The 18,293-nt window shown below is 42.4% G+C and overlaps 1 protein-coding gene across 7 annotated transcripts in view; it reads left to right on the top strand.

The window, feature by feature from the left end:
* LOC126248992 (SAM and SH3 domain-containing protein 1-like) overlaps nucleotides 1–18,293 on the top strand; it is a 769,734-nt gene that overhangs the window by 441,871 nt on the left and 309,570 nt on the right. For all 7 annotated transcript variants that reach the window (XM_049950603.1, XM_049950597.1, XM_049950588.1 and 4 more), the window contains exon 2: nucleotides 2,063–2,460. In XM_049950603.1, coding sequence (XP_049806560.1) covers nucleotides 2,063–2,460 — 398 coding nt within the window. The remainder of the gene's footprint in view (nucleotides 1–2,062; nucleotides 2,461–18,293) is intronic.

Here is an 18,293-nt window from a genome sequence, read left to right as displayed (position 1 = left end):
GACACAGTCACTTCGCAGTGATGAAAGGCTGCACAGCAACAAAACACCTTGTCGCTGACTTATCATGTAATTCATTGTCTGATATTAAATTAAATGAAACTCTTCGCCTGTTACTTTTTTTACACTGAAATTTCCTTACTTTTTCGTCTTTAAGAGTGTCCATTTCAATCAGTTCTCTCTTTTGTAAATAAAAATTAAGGTTTGACTGAATTTGGCGTAATAGAAGATAGGAATTTGCATTTGTAAGTGTTCTGACATAATCCGTTTGCTGTCTGCATGTTTGTGGCGTGTCCTTTGACTGCTGTCTTCTCATTGATGTTCGGGATGAGAATCTCTGCCGGCCGAAGTGGCCGTGCGGTTAAAGGCGCTGCAGTCTGGAGCCGCAAGACCGCTACGGTCGCAGGTTCGAATCCTGCCTCGGGCATGGATGTTTGTGATGTCCTTAGGTTAGTTAGGTTTAACTAGTTCTAAGTTCTAGGGGACTAATGACCTCAGCAGTTGAGTCCCATAGTGCTCAGAGCCTTTTTTTTTTTTGAGAATCTCTCCTAGCACATGAACAGTGTGTTCTTTTGATGTCACCGTAATTTGTTTTCATTGCCCACGTTGGATCTTTTGCATTTGTTTGTATGTGGTTCGTATTTTCTTTTAGGACATCTATTCGTTGTTTGCAATGTCCAGATTTTGCACGAAAAATACTAGATCACCTTTGAAAGGAAGGCAGTTGAATTTAAGCCCACTCGCTTGATAGCGTAACATGACGGCGTTTGGGATATTGTAGAGACTCATTTTTATCTGCCAGTCTTGAGTTACCTTCTGTAGGACACAATCAGACATAATTGGTGAAAATCTATATTCTTATTTCACTGCAGTTTTGTTTTCAAATGGTTTAGATTGGTCACCAAAACCATCACTCTCATCATGATGATGACGATGATGATGTGATTACGATGATAATGATAATGATAACAATATTAATAATAATAATAATAATAATACAGCAAGCATATTATTAAAGATCCCAATACCACAACAGATAAATGCAGACTTTGCAAACAACAAATAGAAACAGTAGATCACATCACAAGCGGATGTACAATACTAGCAAATACAGAATACACCAGAAGACATGACAATGTGGCAAAAATAATACATCAGCAACTTGCGATACAACATAAACTAATAAAACAACACGTTCCCACATACGAGTATGCACCACAAAACGTACTGGAGAATGATGAATACAAATTATACTAGAACAGAACCATTATAACAGATAAAACAACACCACAATACAAACCTGACATCATACTCACCAATAAAAAGAAGAAATTAACACAACTAATCGAAATATCCATACCCAATACAACAAATATACAGAAGAAAATAGTAGAAAAAATTGAAAAATACGTCCAACTGGCTGAGGAAGTCAAAGACGTGTGGCATCACGATAAAGTTGACATTGTACCAATTACACTATCAACTACAGGAGTCATACCACACGATATCCACCAGTACATCAACGCAATACAGCTACATCCAAACATATATATACAACTACAGAAATCTGTAATTATTGATACATGTTCAATTACCCGAAAGTTTCTAAATGCAATGAAAAATACACCGTACAGTTAAAAGGAAGTCACGCTTGATCAAGGTCCGCGTCACTTTCCATTTTTAACCAGACATAACGTCTGAGAAAGGAAAGAATAATAATAATCTTTGTTATTATGTATTCTAGTCCTGAAGGCCCTATATTTGCCAGTTGAAATAAATGCATAAATAACAAAATTTCCTCAAACTTCCAACCATGCCAAGTGATCAATTATCCATAACCTTACGGTTGAGGGCTCCTCGTCAACATCGTCAATGGCTGTCCAAAACCTCATGAATATTTGATCATTCGATGTTGTTGGAAGCTCGAGAAAAATATCGCCCTGAGACAATGCATTCGCGTTAATGCAGAAATATACTGTCAAAATAATCAACATAAGGCATACTGTGACAAGAGATAAAATATCCTTCCTCCAGTTTGAAGAGTATTGCGCTTTCTGGTTTACAGACTGGCGAGCGGGGCTATCTGGAGGGGCTGGCTTCGCGGTACGCGGACCTGTTCAACACGCACTACGGCGACGTGCTGGAGCACCTGGACGAGCTGCGGCGCCGCGAGTGGGACGAACTGTCGCCGCGGATGCGCGTGCTGGGCTCCGGCGCGGGGGCGGGCGCTGCGGGCGGCACGCCGGCCTCCACGCCGGACTCGAACCCCAGCCCGCAGCAGCTGACCACGTCGCTGTCGCAGCCCATTTACGTGCCGGGCAAGTACCAGCCGTCCAGCTGCCTCAGCGACAGGGAGGAGGACGAGATCTACGGCTTCGGCTACGGCGTCTACGGCCGCCAGGTGCTGCAGCGGCAGCCGCCGGCACACAAGGTGCTGCTCTCCCCTCAGGTGCCCTACCAGAGGTGAGTCACGCTGCGTACTCAGCTTTTCCTGTTTTGGATGATAAGCTCGCCGAACAAAATATCGGTCAACCACTGAAAGAGAACGTGGGTTTATTTGGCACTGTAGATGGTGTAGAACCCTTACCAGGCGCTCATGTGTCAAACTTACCTCGTGTATTAGAACCTTCGTACAAGTTTCTCACTTCAATTGCTATTCCGTAGAAAGTGGTGTAGTTGACGTACAGTGTACTGGTCAAGCCTTTCCCCGAAGACTGCACATATATCAACGGGGACAGATGAAAAAGTGTGCCCCGACCGGGACTCGAACCCGGGATCTTCTGCTTACATGGCAGACCGTCTATCCATCTGAGCCACCGAGGGCACAGAGGATAGCGCGACTGCAGGGTCTATCTCGCGCACGCCTCCCGCGAGACCCACATTCTCACCTTGTATGTCCACACACTACATTCGTAATGTCCCACCCCAACACACTCATTACTCGTGGAAGACATTCTTACCAAGTCCCCGTAAGAGTTCGGGGAATATGTGTGCATCCGCACAGAAAAAGAAGGTCAAGGCCGGTGTTGCCAGAACTACGTACTGATACGGATATGGTGTCTGTTCTTTCGGACATGTCCGATGGGGACTATCCGAAAGAACAGACACCATATCCGTATATGCACTAGATAAGGTGATCCTTTCTTTGATTACTTTAGCGAATCGGCACGTACCATTTCCTCCTTCCTGTTATCTATGAAGCTCTCGTAAATGATATTACCAAAGGCAGATCTGGTACGCGCTGGATTCTTTGGAAGACCAGTGATTCTTAGTGGTGAGTGTAGCTATTTTCTGTGAAATAAATTCCGGGATGCCATTATGACACGTTTATTTTCAAATGCAAGACTCTAGTCAATCTGTTTTGCCACTGACATGGACTGAGTATTCTCTCTCAAGGTGCAAGTCCCCCTCTACGGTCCAGGAATTGTGCGCACGGGAAGGAAAGGGTTGGCCCTAACACGTGGACTGTAGCTGTGGCCCTGATCAAACATTAATAATTTCTAATTAGTGATGGGGACTATCAGTTTCTGTAATGAAACAAGGGTTAAAAATCACTTACATTTATTGGTTGTGATTTCTATGATTGCTCAGAACAAACAAGCATCAAATACTCATCATGTGAGAATGAGTGCATATAAATCTTTGTGGATCTTCCGAGAGAAAGGACTGGAAAAGTTCTCAAAAAATAAACCGAACGAACAACAAATCGTGTTAACTGACTGCTAATTGCAAAATCAAAATGTTGGTGATGATGGCATCGGAAGGTTAGTAAGTAAAGAGAAATAGAGGCCAGTGAGTAAGATCATGGCCGGAAGATCACCCAGCCTTTTCGGACGCCGTTCGCTGCTACACTTTTGCGGAAGACAGACGCTGTTATGGCGTGGCCCTCTGCTCGTGAATCCACTACTTCTCTCGCGGTGATTATTCTGTTCTCTACGCCTCTCAACGACCAAGTGTATTTCGTATGGCTACCGGTGAAGAAGTGCGTGATACATAGCTCTCCTGCTCCTTGTTGGTGTGAGCCCGCCTAAACTGCGCAGTTGGCCAGTCTGAAACCGCGTATTTTATTTCACCAGTCTGAAAACTCCTAACACTTTCGTTCTGGAAGATTCAGAGTCACTTTTTGAAAGATTCCAAACGCCGACCTATCCTAATTCCTCCTCCCAGAAACTTGATAATGACACCCTATGGCACATCGCCATTCCCGAAGTTTGCGGGTGCCGTCCTATCAAAGGGCTGAATACAGCCTGAGACGTTTCACAAATACCGTACAATATTAACAGTTTAGTATCATAAAAGGATTCCTTTCACAAAGTTAAGAAATTCCGAGAGCATGGTAAAGCCGAATATCCTACCTGGACAGTAACTGATTACATTCTATTGGCGACTCTCACATATGAACAGGCGCGGAGTATGTCCTGTCACCGACTGCGAGCTTGGTTCACTCCCGAAATCTCTTGCTTACCTCGTAATACTTGATAGCCCTTCGTATATCTTCAATAAGTTAAAATTATTCATTTTTTATTCAATGTACAGGTTAACTACATTGTGGTATTATTGTCTTAATGCACTGATGAACCGTAAGCTGCTCCTAGTGCCAATTACGTCGAAAAAGACTTAAATCATTAATATTTAATGAAGTAAAACAGGCACTTCAAGCCAGAACACCAGTGGTTCCCTTACATCTTTACTGCCGACTAAGATCTGTTCTCAAGTCTCGCGTTCCCCTCTCCACTCCTATGATTCACAATCGCACAATATGGCCTGGTTGCTACATCTGCCTTAATGGGGACCGACTTCCTGGTCACTGCCGGAATTTTCTGGGCACTGATTAATGCAGCGAATTGACTTCGTAAGATTTGAAAAATAGATCTCGTAAAATAACAGAGACCTCACAAAGTGACCGTCCACAGTTAACGAACGTGGTGTCGATGAAGTGTTGTGTATGTGTTAGTCGGTTGTATGGAATTAGCCGAATTAGATGGGTCGACAAGGCGACATGGCAGAAAGAAGGCTTCAAGAATGAATATGACCATTATCACACCATGATGAAGCTGCCTGATTTGTTGGTGTGTCAATGCAGGCCGTCCAACACGTCTACGAGGAATGGTGTACCACTCACAGTCATGTAACGGTGGTATCAACAGTTGTTAAAGATCCTAACAGACTTGGACTGGAGGCGAATGTCACACTTTTTCAATGGACAAGCAGTTTCAAACGAGACAGAAGTTGCTGCCACATTAAATGAAAGTAAAATTCTGACATTTTCCAGGTGAACATTGGGAAGGGAACTGGACGTTTGGAATCGCGCACCTTCTGAAGGCCATCGGTCACAGCGGTGCATAAAGCTGCACGTCTTCAGTAGGCTACACTTCACAGAAACGAGATGCCTGCCCTCTGGAGGCCCGTGGGTTTGGGCAACGAGTCGCGATTTAGGTTCTTTTTCAAACGATGCAAGGTGTAGAACACACCGACGGCCCAAAGAGGCGTTTAAAACACGGTGTGTGGAAGGTGTAGTTCTAAGATTTTCTGGTAGTCATTTGGGCCCATTTACTTGGGTAACGGTGAACATGTTTGTTTCAACAGGTACTCTCATTTATTCTACATCTTCACGATGAGTACGCTGTGGACACTCCTATCTATCGCATCATACTAGATCATTAAATCCCCTGGACATAATGTCATAGACAACGTCTGAGACTATTTAGAACAGTCTGTGAAGCGGAGCAATCAAGATCTCTGGAATTTGGTTACTTTATGGGATTAATCATCAAAATGGTTCAAATGACCTTGAGCACTATGGGACTTAACTTCTGAGGTCATCAGTCCCCTAGAACTTAGAACTACTTAAACCTAACTAACCTAAGGACATCACACACATCCATGCCCGAGGCAGGATTCGAACCTGCGACCATAGCGGTCGCACGGTTCCAGACTGTAGCGCCTAGAACCGCTCGGCCACTCAGGCCGGCGATTAATCATCAATGAGTGGCTTCGGCTGAATATGGTATCCCTCAAGAAACTCTTGCACTCTCTTCCTCGCCAGATTTAGACTACTGTCAGTGCTGGCGGCGGTGCTACAAAGTATTAGAGTTTGTGCTGGAAGTGACTAATTTTTTATGTGGTGTCTTATCTGGCTGATCCCGTCTCCTGTTAACAATATGAAGACATCTTTTTACGCAGTTTAGTTGTCAACTCTTCAGCTGAAATACAGCCTAATATAAAGGGACGGCTAATGTATTGGCACTCAGCCTGTACTTAACTGTTCAAAGATAACAGTGTGTAGTTAGCCACTGTAGCTAAACACTACATTACTGCAGTGATACTACTACTGATTGCTCTGTCCGAGTTTTACGTTATCCAGTCCACTGGAATTATTTCAGACACAAAATCGTCCTCCTTGTGTGAGCTACCGTGTCTTCTGGGAATTCCGAAACCGCACCCTCAGGGGGCTCATCAGGAGTCATTCCTCCTGGAATATCCCGCGAGAACACAGCACCAACCGCGCTCCCGCACGGTCCACTCGTTTATTTACAGTATCTTTGTCTCTGATCCTCCAAAGATTCTTAACAACTAGACTAGTTGTTAAGAAGTGATGGATTTTGCACGTTATACTCACGGTTGCGATGACAGAACCGGCCACTCACTAGTATGCAGAACTAATGAATCTGACGTTTCTCGATTTCTAAGTACACGGTTAACTATCTCTCGACTTGCTGAAAGACTTTACTGCGACTTACTTCCGTTCGGCTTCGTTGCGAGTGTTAATTGAACGTTAAGTCTTCATAGTAGCAGTAACTCGTTTAATTGAGTTCTCTAAGAGTAAAAGAGCGCGGTTTGAGGTCTACTTTCGCCAGCTGACTTAGTGCTCCTCTTTGGTTTGCTAGCAGTATCAACGGGTAGACTCATTCGACTAGGTGCATATTCTAATTGATCAAAAATTTGTGCTCCGTGGCAGTTACTTCAAATCTGAGGGTACCAAAAATTTGGGATCTCCCGTACGACGTTCATCGCAAGGTCGCGATGTATGTGGTTCGACATTGACTTCTGCGGGCCAGTGGAAGAACAGTGGTGATTCTAAGAAACTTGTGCAGTATCGGCGTGAAAGAAGGTGACACAGGCACTGGAATATAACCTACTTGTAAAAAAAAATAAAAGACAGGCTAGAAAGCCGACAATGGTTAGAATTCATTAATTTCTTGAATTATCTTACGTATTAATCTGCCAGTTACTGCAAGTCTCCAGTGCGGTTATGATTTTCGTATGTGAAAAAAAAAGTACCGTAGCTCAGATTCGACGTTAACCTGTAGTTGCCTCAGGAAGTGGCGATTACATTTTCAGCTCAGAGTAAAGCAAGAGCATACTCCTCTCAAGATTCGTACCTGTGGATTTCTAGCCAGCCCCCAGGTTGAGAAGTGCTCTGTCTTTAGCCTTACAGAATACTTCGTAGTTTTCATTTATTTTCATACGATCTATTTGTTAGTATAATGTGGTCAATGTGTTTTAGCAGCAAGAACACTTACTCTCCTGCCCTAGAGGTCTTGGGTTCAACCCCTGGTAGGAGCAGTGATTTATCCTCGCTTCAGTCCCTCCTGGATGGCCTCACATTCATTCAGCCTGTTGTCAAACTGAGTACTGGGATCCTTCCCGGCATCGAAAGGCAGCTGGGGTCTGGTGAACATATAACAATCAAAATGAGGCGTGGGCGCAGAAAAATAGGCGGAACGATCAAACACATAATAACGACGGTACTCGAAAATCTATTACGATATGGTCGCAAATTACAACGTATCTGTCTCTCGACTAAGCAACATGCAGCATCCGTAGCACGGCATGGTTGACAATTGCACACAGCATGAATTCATGTCGCATGCTATCCTTCAGACCAGGAAGAGTCCATGTACTTCGCTGGTAGACACGATCTGTCAGACATCCCCACAACCAAAAGTCACACAGATTTAGGTCGGGGGACCTGGAAGGGTACATATTTTGAAATTGCCTAGAGATGATGTGGTAGTTACCAAAGGTTTATAGAAGCAAATTTTTCACCTAGCACGCGACATTTGTTGTCGCCCCATCTTGCACTGAAGTAGTGGTGTGGACACAGTTGCGTTCTTGCAAAGCTAGAATCACGTGTTGTACAAGAAGGTCCTTATGACGTGCGCATGTCAGTGTACACCTAATAGTTACATGAGGTGCCATCTCCACGAAGAAAAACGGACGAAGAATGGAGTAGGTTGTGAAACCACATCACACAGTCTCACAAACTGGAAGCATTGTATGTTCCTGCTCGACATTTGGCGGATTAGAACCACACATGTGGAGGTTCTGTGCATTCGTGGCACCGTGTAGAGTAAAATATGCAACGTCCGTCCATATGTCACCCATTTCCATGCGTGCCAAAAAACGAAGCTTCATTTGGTGCATAGTCTGAATCTAGTAGTGATGCCAGTGTAAAATACGCTTCAAAATCTTTTGAACTGTTGACCAGGGGAGTAACAACTCCTGTGACACAGCTCGAGCACTGGCTGCAGAATGTGAAGCATGTGGTGTACGGTCGGCTACAGCTACAGCAACGTCATCAACAGCTGCCATGGGAATGGACCGCCTCCCTCGCCCGCTGCACCAAGTAATGCACATTTTCTTCAGATTTCTTGATCATATTCTTGACATGGGGCCTCTTCGTAATATGATATTTACCAGCAGTGCACTGTCCTTCTTCTCAAGAGCCAAGGCATTTCAACTTTCTTAGCCCGTTACACCAACAGTAACTTCACAAAAGTAATCAGCACGCGTCGCCAAACACCAAATAGCATCTCATGTCAAAACAGAAAACATTTCACATGCTGAGTGCTTACAGCACCAAATTTTAACCTGACGGCAAAAAGAGGAACATTTTTTCAGCGTACTCCTCGAGCGCACCGAGTAATGAACATATCTTTGATGTTTCAGCATCCAGCGATGTATACAACCCGCACTGAGGCTCTCGGAACACAGTTTAGTTATTATCACCCCTGGTACTTAGTATAAAGACGACCACTTTCCTCTCTCTCTCTCTCTCTCTCTTTAAATTTTCTGATTGGGAGGTAGCTGTCACATTGTCAATCTCGTGGAAAAGCAATATAAAAAATAGTTTCATTCTCCTGGACTATTAGATCCAATTGGGCTTTCCCTATCTAAAACTACGACGAAGTGCTTTCAACAGTTCTCCTCATTATACTATTACTTCATTAATGGCCAATAAGTTACTTTAATTTCTGTGAATGCTGGGGACTGAGCAATTCCATTAATTTACTGCATGAGTGTTAAATCTGAATCAGTCAGTATAAGCTACTGCAGAAGGCTCTGCTTTCGGTTCCCTCTCATAAGATTCCTAGCTATGGCTGGTTGTTTACTATGTTCTATTTTAAGACTTAGAGCAAGTGTGACTTGTTATTTAGTTCCTATAATTTTGGAAAAGCGTCTTGTTACTATATCACAGAGGAAGAGCAGAAACAGAGTATTATACGTGTTTCTCCTCAGTTTCTACCGACGTAGGCGATACGAAATTTGCGTACGTTGAACGTAAAGATACGGCCTTACATCTCTGAACCAACTTCTCACTATGACACTTGTCTTTGTCATCGCACTCACCTTTCATTTACAAACTGGTTATCTATTACGGGCGAGGCCCCTGTCATAATTACAACCGTTTCAGTAATCGTAACACTTCAGTAACTACACGAGACCTTTCTGAAAAGTAATGCCTCCGAATTTTTTTGTGTCAAAACTCTTAAGGCTTTATAAATAAAACTAACGTTATTAACATTCTGCATATTTATTCTTCATGTCTACACATTTGTTTCTCAACACAAGTCACCCTGGCGACAAACACATTTCGCCCAACGAGAGACCAGTTTCTTGATATCGTCAGTGTATAACGTTTGGCTTTTTTAACGGAGCCACAACCTCACCTCTGCTTCCATCGCTTATCACTATCAAAGTGAAGTCCTCGAAGATGTTCTTTAAGTTCTGGTAACAGATGAAAATCGGATAGAGCCAAGTGGGGCCTGTATGCAGGTTGATCGATGAAGTGAACCCAAGACGTCGGATTGTTGTGTGCGGTCTGGCATTGCCACAGTGAAGGAGAGAGTGCTCCACGTGTACACGAACTCTCCCAATTCGAAAATAAATTACAGCATGCTGTTCCTTACTCACCTACATAGTTACGATACACACAGTCATGTTACACACTACAATTCGGAGCCCTCTAGCGGTAGAGGACTGCAAATGTGTAGACATGAAAAATAAAGATGTAGAATGTTAAGAATGCTTGTTTTATTTTTAAAAAGTTAAAAGTTTTTACATAAAAATTCGGAGGCATTATTTTTCTGCTGGCTCTCATAACAAACAGGTACATACTTTCACTCCCAGTAACATGAAAGCAGGAACTGAAATTGCTGAATAAGATAAAAATGCACAGTCAGTAAATAACATTAAATGGGACCGTGTACTTGACAGCTCGAAATTGATGTACCGAGGGAAACACCCCAGGCAATAGTTTCAATTTGCAGGAGGTGTTAGCAATCAACGCAGTAGCGATAATAAAGGGATAAATGGCAATCTAGTACTAATGAATACACAGTCTGGCAAAACACTATCGGCCTCCGCTGGAGATCAATACGGGATCTACATTTGCATATGAGTCTGTTAATTCTCGTTCAGTTACTCATTTCCGTGCAGCTGTTTACTGTTATCTGTTTATACCTGCTGCGCATGTGTTAATCTCAGTGGCTGGCACCATGTACTCCCTTTCAGTATCTCATTTGTAAATCACTGTCCCAAGTCATTCATTGCCTCACAATGAAGAAACCAAGGAAAAATGTCAAGAATTCATTTTGTCTTGTACTAAATACACCATAATGCAAACAAAATGTTGATGAGTACAGAATGCTCAATAAAGCTGGGATTGGAAACCTCTTCCCCGTAGCTTAAAGTCGTACTCTCGTTTCTCCTATAATTTTTCCATGTTCTTGGAGATTTTTTTAATTCCGAGTAGAAACATCAACATAAGTCACTTTACTTAAAAATCAGTGTGTTTTATTGCGACTTCATCGCTGTATGTCAAATGCAGATTCCTATTGCGGTTGGTGTTTTTCGCTGTTGATTTCAGTATTCGAAATAACTTTCACAACTTGGAAACTCTATTTCTACAACTTTTCTAACTTTTTTTCATGGTTGTTAAATCGAGGCAGGTACCGGGAATGCTTCATTTATTATTGCTACCACCTATTTGTCATTTTTTGGTTTGGTATATGTATTATTTGTCATTGATCTCCTACGCTTTACGAGAATTTAATATTCAAAACGAAGAAGTTTTTGGTGTGTGGGCCATAAATATAATATTTCGATTTTCAAATTTTTTATTATTTCTGACTCAGCTTTACTTGCTTGATCTATACAAAAATTCTCAATACCTTAAGTTAAGAAAGTCGCTTACAGAAATCATCTGTCGGATCTAGGCGAACCAGAAATCCAGTTGTTAACGTTGTATGTTAAGTTCCGAGTATGAGATTTAAACGAAAAAGGCTACCACTTTCCAGACTGAGGTCATACTATCTTATGTATCCGACATTAACTAAAATAATGGAAGAAAAAGTTTTAGGTGCTCGTAAACGAAGTTGCAGCGATACACTTATTTCTCTCTCTCTCTCTCTCTCTCTCTCTCTCTCTCTCTCTCTCTATTCTGAGATGATTTTTGTACAACATTTCTTTCATTCGGGTTCAAATTCATTAGCTTTTATAATTTAAATCAAAATTTAGAACCGAAACAGTTAAACATCTGTAGCACATCATTTTTGTTTCTCACTTACTGATACTCGCTGCATTCAGTCACACTTCGACATGTATTAACATCCTGTAAGACTTTGATTTTTTTTAGGGTTCCGCTTTCTGCAAGAAAGATTATGACTAATAAATGTATTTCACAGTGTTTAAAACAAGAGCTCCAAAATTTGAGGAGATTTTGGATAACGTTGCACTTCCGAATGAGTGGAAGCAGGGATATAATTTAGCAGTTCCATAAGGGATTATGAGGACTCCAATATTTTGTTTTCCAATTCGTCCCTCGTTCCCAACGAAAAAGCGAAAACGGAAGCATAAAATGTTTCTCATTGTCCTTGCCTTTATACGTGGCATCGGATTTTTAAATGGTACCATCGAGCGAAATACGTAGGCTGAATGAACTGTTGTTTGATGCTAGTGAAAGCGATCTTCAGACTGCATTGTGATTTACCGTCATTATAAAAGTGAAAATCAAAAAACCGTATAATCTCACTAACAACTGGCATATAAATTATTACATTTCTGAGTTCTGATAACAAATCTGGATTGTAACATCATTACTAAAGATTGTTGATTTATTATTAAATAAGCTCATCTGGAAAATATCAAAGCACAGTTTGATCCACGCTTCGTTAGTGCTTCTCCCCTGTTTTACAAACTGTGTAGAAGCTCTCCTGAATACTTTTTTGGTCCAGCACTGCTGGAAGAAAGGATACTGCAGAGACCTGGTTTAGCCACAGAGTAAGGGATTATCTCCAGAATAGCTCTTTCACTTTGCATTTGAAAATTCCTATCAGATTAAAACTGTTTGCCAAGAGTGTGATGGAGGGTCTTGCGTCGTGTCTGGATAACTGAGATGGTACGAGCAATGCTATTGAAAGGCAAAGTTCCGGGTTCGTGGCCCGGTCCAGAATGCAATTTTGAACTTCTAAAAATTTTCAAAAGCAGCACATCCTCCGCTGCTAGGTGAAAGAATCATTATGGATTCACGCATTGGCCTCATGTGGAACTGAGGAATATTAGATAAATGGAAGCTATTATTATACGTCCAAGAAACGAAAAACACAGAGATTGCTCTACCGGGTATTGAAATTTTACGTATAAGATGTTGGAAGGCGGGCAGTAGTGCAGCTAATATCCACAGTGACCACAATTATTTTCCCTGAATAGATTTGAAAGTTCTCTATGCAGCAATCAGAAGCCTACGCATAATATTACACGGACTGCAAACTGCGTAGTAACCGATTTCATAATTTTCTCAAGATACTGGAAGATATTCATTGTTTCCAGAATGAGAATTTTCACTCTGCAGCGGAGTGTTCGCTGATATGAAACTTCCTGGCAGATTAAAACTGTGTGCCGGACCGAGACTCGAACTCGGGACCTTTGCCTATCGCGGGCAAGTGCTCTACCAACTGAGCTATCCAAGCACGACTCACGCCCCGTCCTCTCAGCTTTACTTCCGCTAGTACCTCGTCTCCTACCTTCCATATTTTACAGAGTGACAATCTCATTCTGGAAACTTCCCCCAGGCTGTGGCTAAGCCATGTCTCCGCAATATCCATTCTTTCAGGAGTGCTAGTCCTTCAAGGTTCGCAGGAGAGCTTCCGTAAAGTTTGGAAGGTAGGAGACGAGGTACTGGCGGAAGTAAAGCTGTGAAGACGGGACGTGAGTTGTGCTTGGGTAGCTCAGTTGGTAGAGCACTTGCCCGCGAAAGGCAAAGGCCCCGAGTTCGAGTCTCAGTCCGGCACACAGTTTTCATCTGCCAGGAAGTTTCATATTCATTGTTGCTCAGTCTGCACATACGGTGTGTCCAGCAAATGAGTACCTGATTTCAAAATTAAATACGTCGAAAACTAAGAGGGGGGGGGGGGGGGTTGGGTTTGTTTGGGGCAAGAGACCAAACAGCGGGGTCATCGGTCTCATCGGATTATGGAAGAACGAGGAAGGAAGCCTGCCGTGCCCTTTCAAAGGAGCCATCCCGGCATTTGCCTGGAGCGATTTAGGGAAATCACGGTAAACCTAAATCAGGATGGCCGGACGCGGGATTGAACCGTCGTCCTCCCGAAAGCGAGTCCAGTCGAAAACTAAGATCGATAGACAAGCGCAGTGGTATGTTTATTGTGAAAGCTATGAAAATTTCATATAGAAGTTATACAAAAGTTTCGAAATAGTTCGAAAAGATGCTAACAGACGACGCAGTACCCTGTGCAGCGCGTACAGTTTCAGCCTGCATAATTAAACTCGTTTTCTACAGTAGTGTTTGCAGTCATATCAGTCTTTTCGAAAAGTACAGAAATGGCGCAAACGAAGAATGAAATCTGCCTTCACATTCTGCAGTGTCTCAACGGGAATGGATTAAGATTCCACTCAGATCGCCGATTCAACTCGTCCAGCGTGGTGGGATCGTTCCGGTAGACAGTGTCGTTTTTGTGCCCCACAAAAAGTAGTCACGAGGAATTAGATTGGGCGAATATGCGGAGGCGAATCCGTCCCTGCCCCCACTAAATTTGCAATAATCACACGTAATGAATATTGATCCACGGAGTATTCATCAAGAAAGCGAAATTCCTGTTGGGAGCGATGTGGTCTGGCCCCATCTTACACGAACCACTCGGCGCCTGGTCGATTCTCCAACGCTAACTTTGTGGCGAGAAATTCTTCCAATATTGCAACGTAACATTCAATAGTGATCTTTCCACGCATGAAAAATGGGCTAAAAACTCCTCTGCTGCATACTGTAACCCAAATAGTAACTTTGAGAGAATACTGTATTTTCGCTTCATACAAACATGGATTTTCGGAACACAAAAATCGCCAGTTTTCTTAATCCACAACTCCACTGAGATAGTAGTATGCTTCATCTGCAAACCAGATGCAGCGAATATTAAATCTTTCATCTCATAAATCATTGTGGGAAGCAGGTTCGCAAAGTCAGCAGTCCGTCGCACTTTTCGTAGAGGTACGGTCTAGTGGCTTTGGACTTTGAATAGACACATGTGTAGGCCCTGTCTCAGTATTTTCTGCTTGCTGCAACTCTTCAAACCAGTATCTGCCGCAATTCTTCGGAGAGACTTCGTCGAATTTTGTTGGATAATTTCAGAAACCGTGGCGACATTTTCAGGAATAACTACAGTTTGCCTGAGGCTAACATTTCCCGCTAGTTCATCAACCACGCTCGCTGTCCGCTGGAATTCGGCGAAGTGCTTGTGAACGGCTTTCGCATCGTTTCCTACTGGAATATATTAAATAGTGTTTGAAAACTGCGCCTTGTTGCCGTCGAACTGTGTTCTAACCTGTAGTATCACAGCAACAGAAAAACGCTTTGTTAAATGAAAGACTGATTTCAATTTTTTCTGTCGGTACGCTAACGTCCTTTCACTTTCAATGGTGAAACGATCGCTTTGAGCTGCGGCGCGATATTTATAGGCACTACGTCCTGCGATTACAGCGCCATTTGTTAGCAGCTTTTCGAACTATTTCGAAACGTCTGTACAACTTCTGTATAAAATTCATACAATTTTCAAAATAAAAATATCCATCTTAGTTTTCGAGATATTTAATTTTGAAATCAGGGTCTCCTTCGCTGGACACCCTGTAAATGTGCGCACTTGTTTTATTTCGCGTACAGCATGAAATAGCTGTTCTGAAACAGTTTTTGGGGGAGACAAAAGATAACCTACGTATCAATTTGTGCCTCAAAAAAAATGGTTCAAATGGCTCTGAGCACTATGGGACTTAACTTCTAAGGTCATAAGTCCCCTAGAACTTAGAACTAATTAAACCTAACTAACCTAAAGACATCGCACACATCCATGCCCGAGGCAGGATTCGAACCTGCGACCGGAGCGGTCGCGCGGTTCCAGACTGTAGCGCCTAGAACCGCTCGGCCACCCTGGCCGGCATTTTGTGTCTCAGACGAGAGCCAATAAAATTCCAGAATTTAAAATGTTCTAATCTCTTCCCGTACCCAGACCGTTAACTTAAAATAATGTTAACTCCGCTGGTAAACTTCGATAAGGTTTTGACGGGAGGAATGGGACAGGTTGTACTGGAAACGATGGTGGCCAGGAGCATTCCACGCCGCTACGCGCTCTCGCCGTGTTCGAGTCGTAGGGACAAGAACGAATGGTACAGACGGTATCATTCGATAGCTACTTCACAACTAACACTCCACAATAAAGGACGCTGTGTTATAATTCAGGCTGGTTTAAGATACATCGTAGCGTGTTATGTGCCGAGAAACCGTTGTCCAATTAGTAACGAAGGAAGCGCGGGTGGTCCACGAATTATATTGACTCGGACTGTGTATAAGATCTTATCCAAGGAGACGGAATACGTATGAGGAGCCAGTGTTCCACGCGGGGCAAGGCTCTCTGTATTAGATCCTGCTGTGTTAAGCCCCTAATGAGTTTCAGTGGAAACAAATACATACAGAGGAATAAAATCCTGCCCCCACTCCCCTTCCCCTCCCCCCTCCCCCGACAAAAGGCTACTTGTCAACCCCTTAGAAGACACCAACACTCGAACCACCTTTCCTACGGGAGAGGAACAGAAACGACAATATAACTTTTGCGAATAATTTCGTTTCTGGCAACAGAATCCCTATTTCGGAGACGTAGCGTTACCGGATGAGTAATACCGCAGTCTCATTATTATTAGCAGGCGTGTTCAGATATACCTCAGTTTAGAGATATTTGTGTTATTTCAGAAACATTATTCCGGCATAAAGAGATCTGCAAACAACAAAATCTTCAATGAGAGTCTCAGCTCACACGCGTTGAAATTTTAACTTTGGAAGTACTCTTAAAATATTTATAATTTACCGCATATCACAGTGGAGAAAGAGCCATGGGGCGCCCAGTGACGGTTTTATGCTATGAGAGAATGAGAAAACCTGTTCTGTTCATCATCAACCTCATGAAGAGCATAGCTGTCTTCTCCTATATTGCGGCTGATGCTAATGCTTAACAATTCCTCATTTTTATCAGCTTTGGGAGCAAAACGTTCCTTTAAAATTTCATGATTTAGCAGACTTCTCAATCTGTAGTGCGTGTCTACGTTAAAAGAAACAGATACCGCTTTTCTGGATTGCAAAAGTATCCAAGAGGTCGAGGAAAGTATATAACAAACAGTAATAACTGTAGAGATTCTGTAGCGTACTTTCTTGGAACTACGTTTCATAATGATATCCACTGATTTTTTATGACCGTGAGTGCATTGTAGTCCAATGTGTCAAAGTTTCAGAGTTTTCACAATGAGAGGTTCCACAGAAAAAAAAGTGATAAGCTACACTATATTGTTCATACGGAATGATGATGTGCAGTGACAATGTTACAAAAGCTATTTATTCTCTCCCAATTTACATAAAACGCATTATAAATATCTAATCACTATTGGTAGAACCTGATTTTTAATTTATTTTAAGCAAGTATGAATATTATCTGTCATGAGGATTGTATGAGCGTGAAGGGTTGAACGCAGGCAGTCAGATGATGGGAGCTTGGCTCCCGAAACCAGTAGCTGTGGACTACATTCCTCAGATTTGTGTGTTGTATGCCAAATAACGATATCAAAAATCTACATTGTTTTATTACAGTGTTGTTTCGATATCTTATATTAAATCGAATTTCAATTTTTGAGGTGACTTAAATGTTCAAATTTGTGTGAATTCCTAAGGAACGTAACTGCTGAGGGCGCTAAAGACAATACTCAAACCCATGCCTGAAGGAGGACTCGAACCTCCGGCGGGAAGGGTTGCACGATTAGTGACATGGCGTCTCTAACCGCGCGGCCACTCAGAGCGGCTGACTTAAATAATACACGTTTTAATACCAGTTAGTAACAACGAAACCACAAGTATGAATGGTACAGAAGTACAAATTAAAATGAAAAGAAGAGTACAGCCCTCATTTTGTGATTGTGTTTATTCTATCGTAATCAGAGCATGTACTGCACTACACTGTAGTTGCTACAATATGGAAACTGTTAAGTAAGGCAGAAATATAGTAAATTTGACAATTTCCTAAGTTTTGACGATACATGCATGGACATGAACGAGGTCCGTATATTTCTGCGGAGTTCGCTACGTATCGCACATCAATAGCTATCTATTCTTATGAAAGACAGTGAAAGAGAAAATTAATTTTTGCACATGTTGTAATCTTCAGTCTGAATACTGTTTTGATAGAGCTCTACACGCTGTTCTATCCTGTGCAAGCTGCTTTCTCTCTGCATAACTGCTACACTCCACATCTATTCGAACGTACTTGCTGTATAATCCACTACCATGCCTCAGGATCTGTCCTGTCAACTTATCCCTTCTTAAAGTTACGTTGTGCCATAAAGCTTTCTGCCTGTTTCAGTCTTGTACCTTGTCATTAGTAGACGACCTATCTATTTAATCTTCTGTTTTATTTTGCAAAACCTTTCGAATCTGTGTCCAAAGTGTTTATTGCCCATATTTCCGTTAC

Source organism: Schistocerca nitens, chromosome 1 (assembly GCF_023898315.1).
Source record: "Schistocerca nitens isolate TAMUIC-IGC-003100 chromosome 1, iqSchNite1.1, whole genome shotgun sequence".
NCBI lineage: Eukaryota > Metazoa > Arthropoda > Insecta > Orthoptera > Acrididae > Schistocerca > Schistocerca nitens.
The sequence above is the reverse complement of the archived record's forward strand: the minus strand, read 5'-3'. Positions and strand labels throughout refer to the sequence as shown.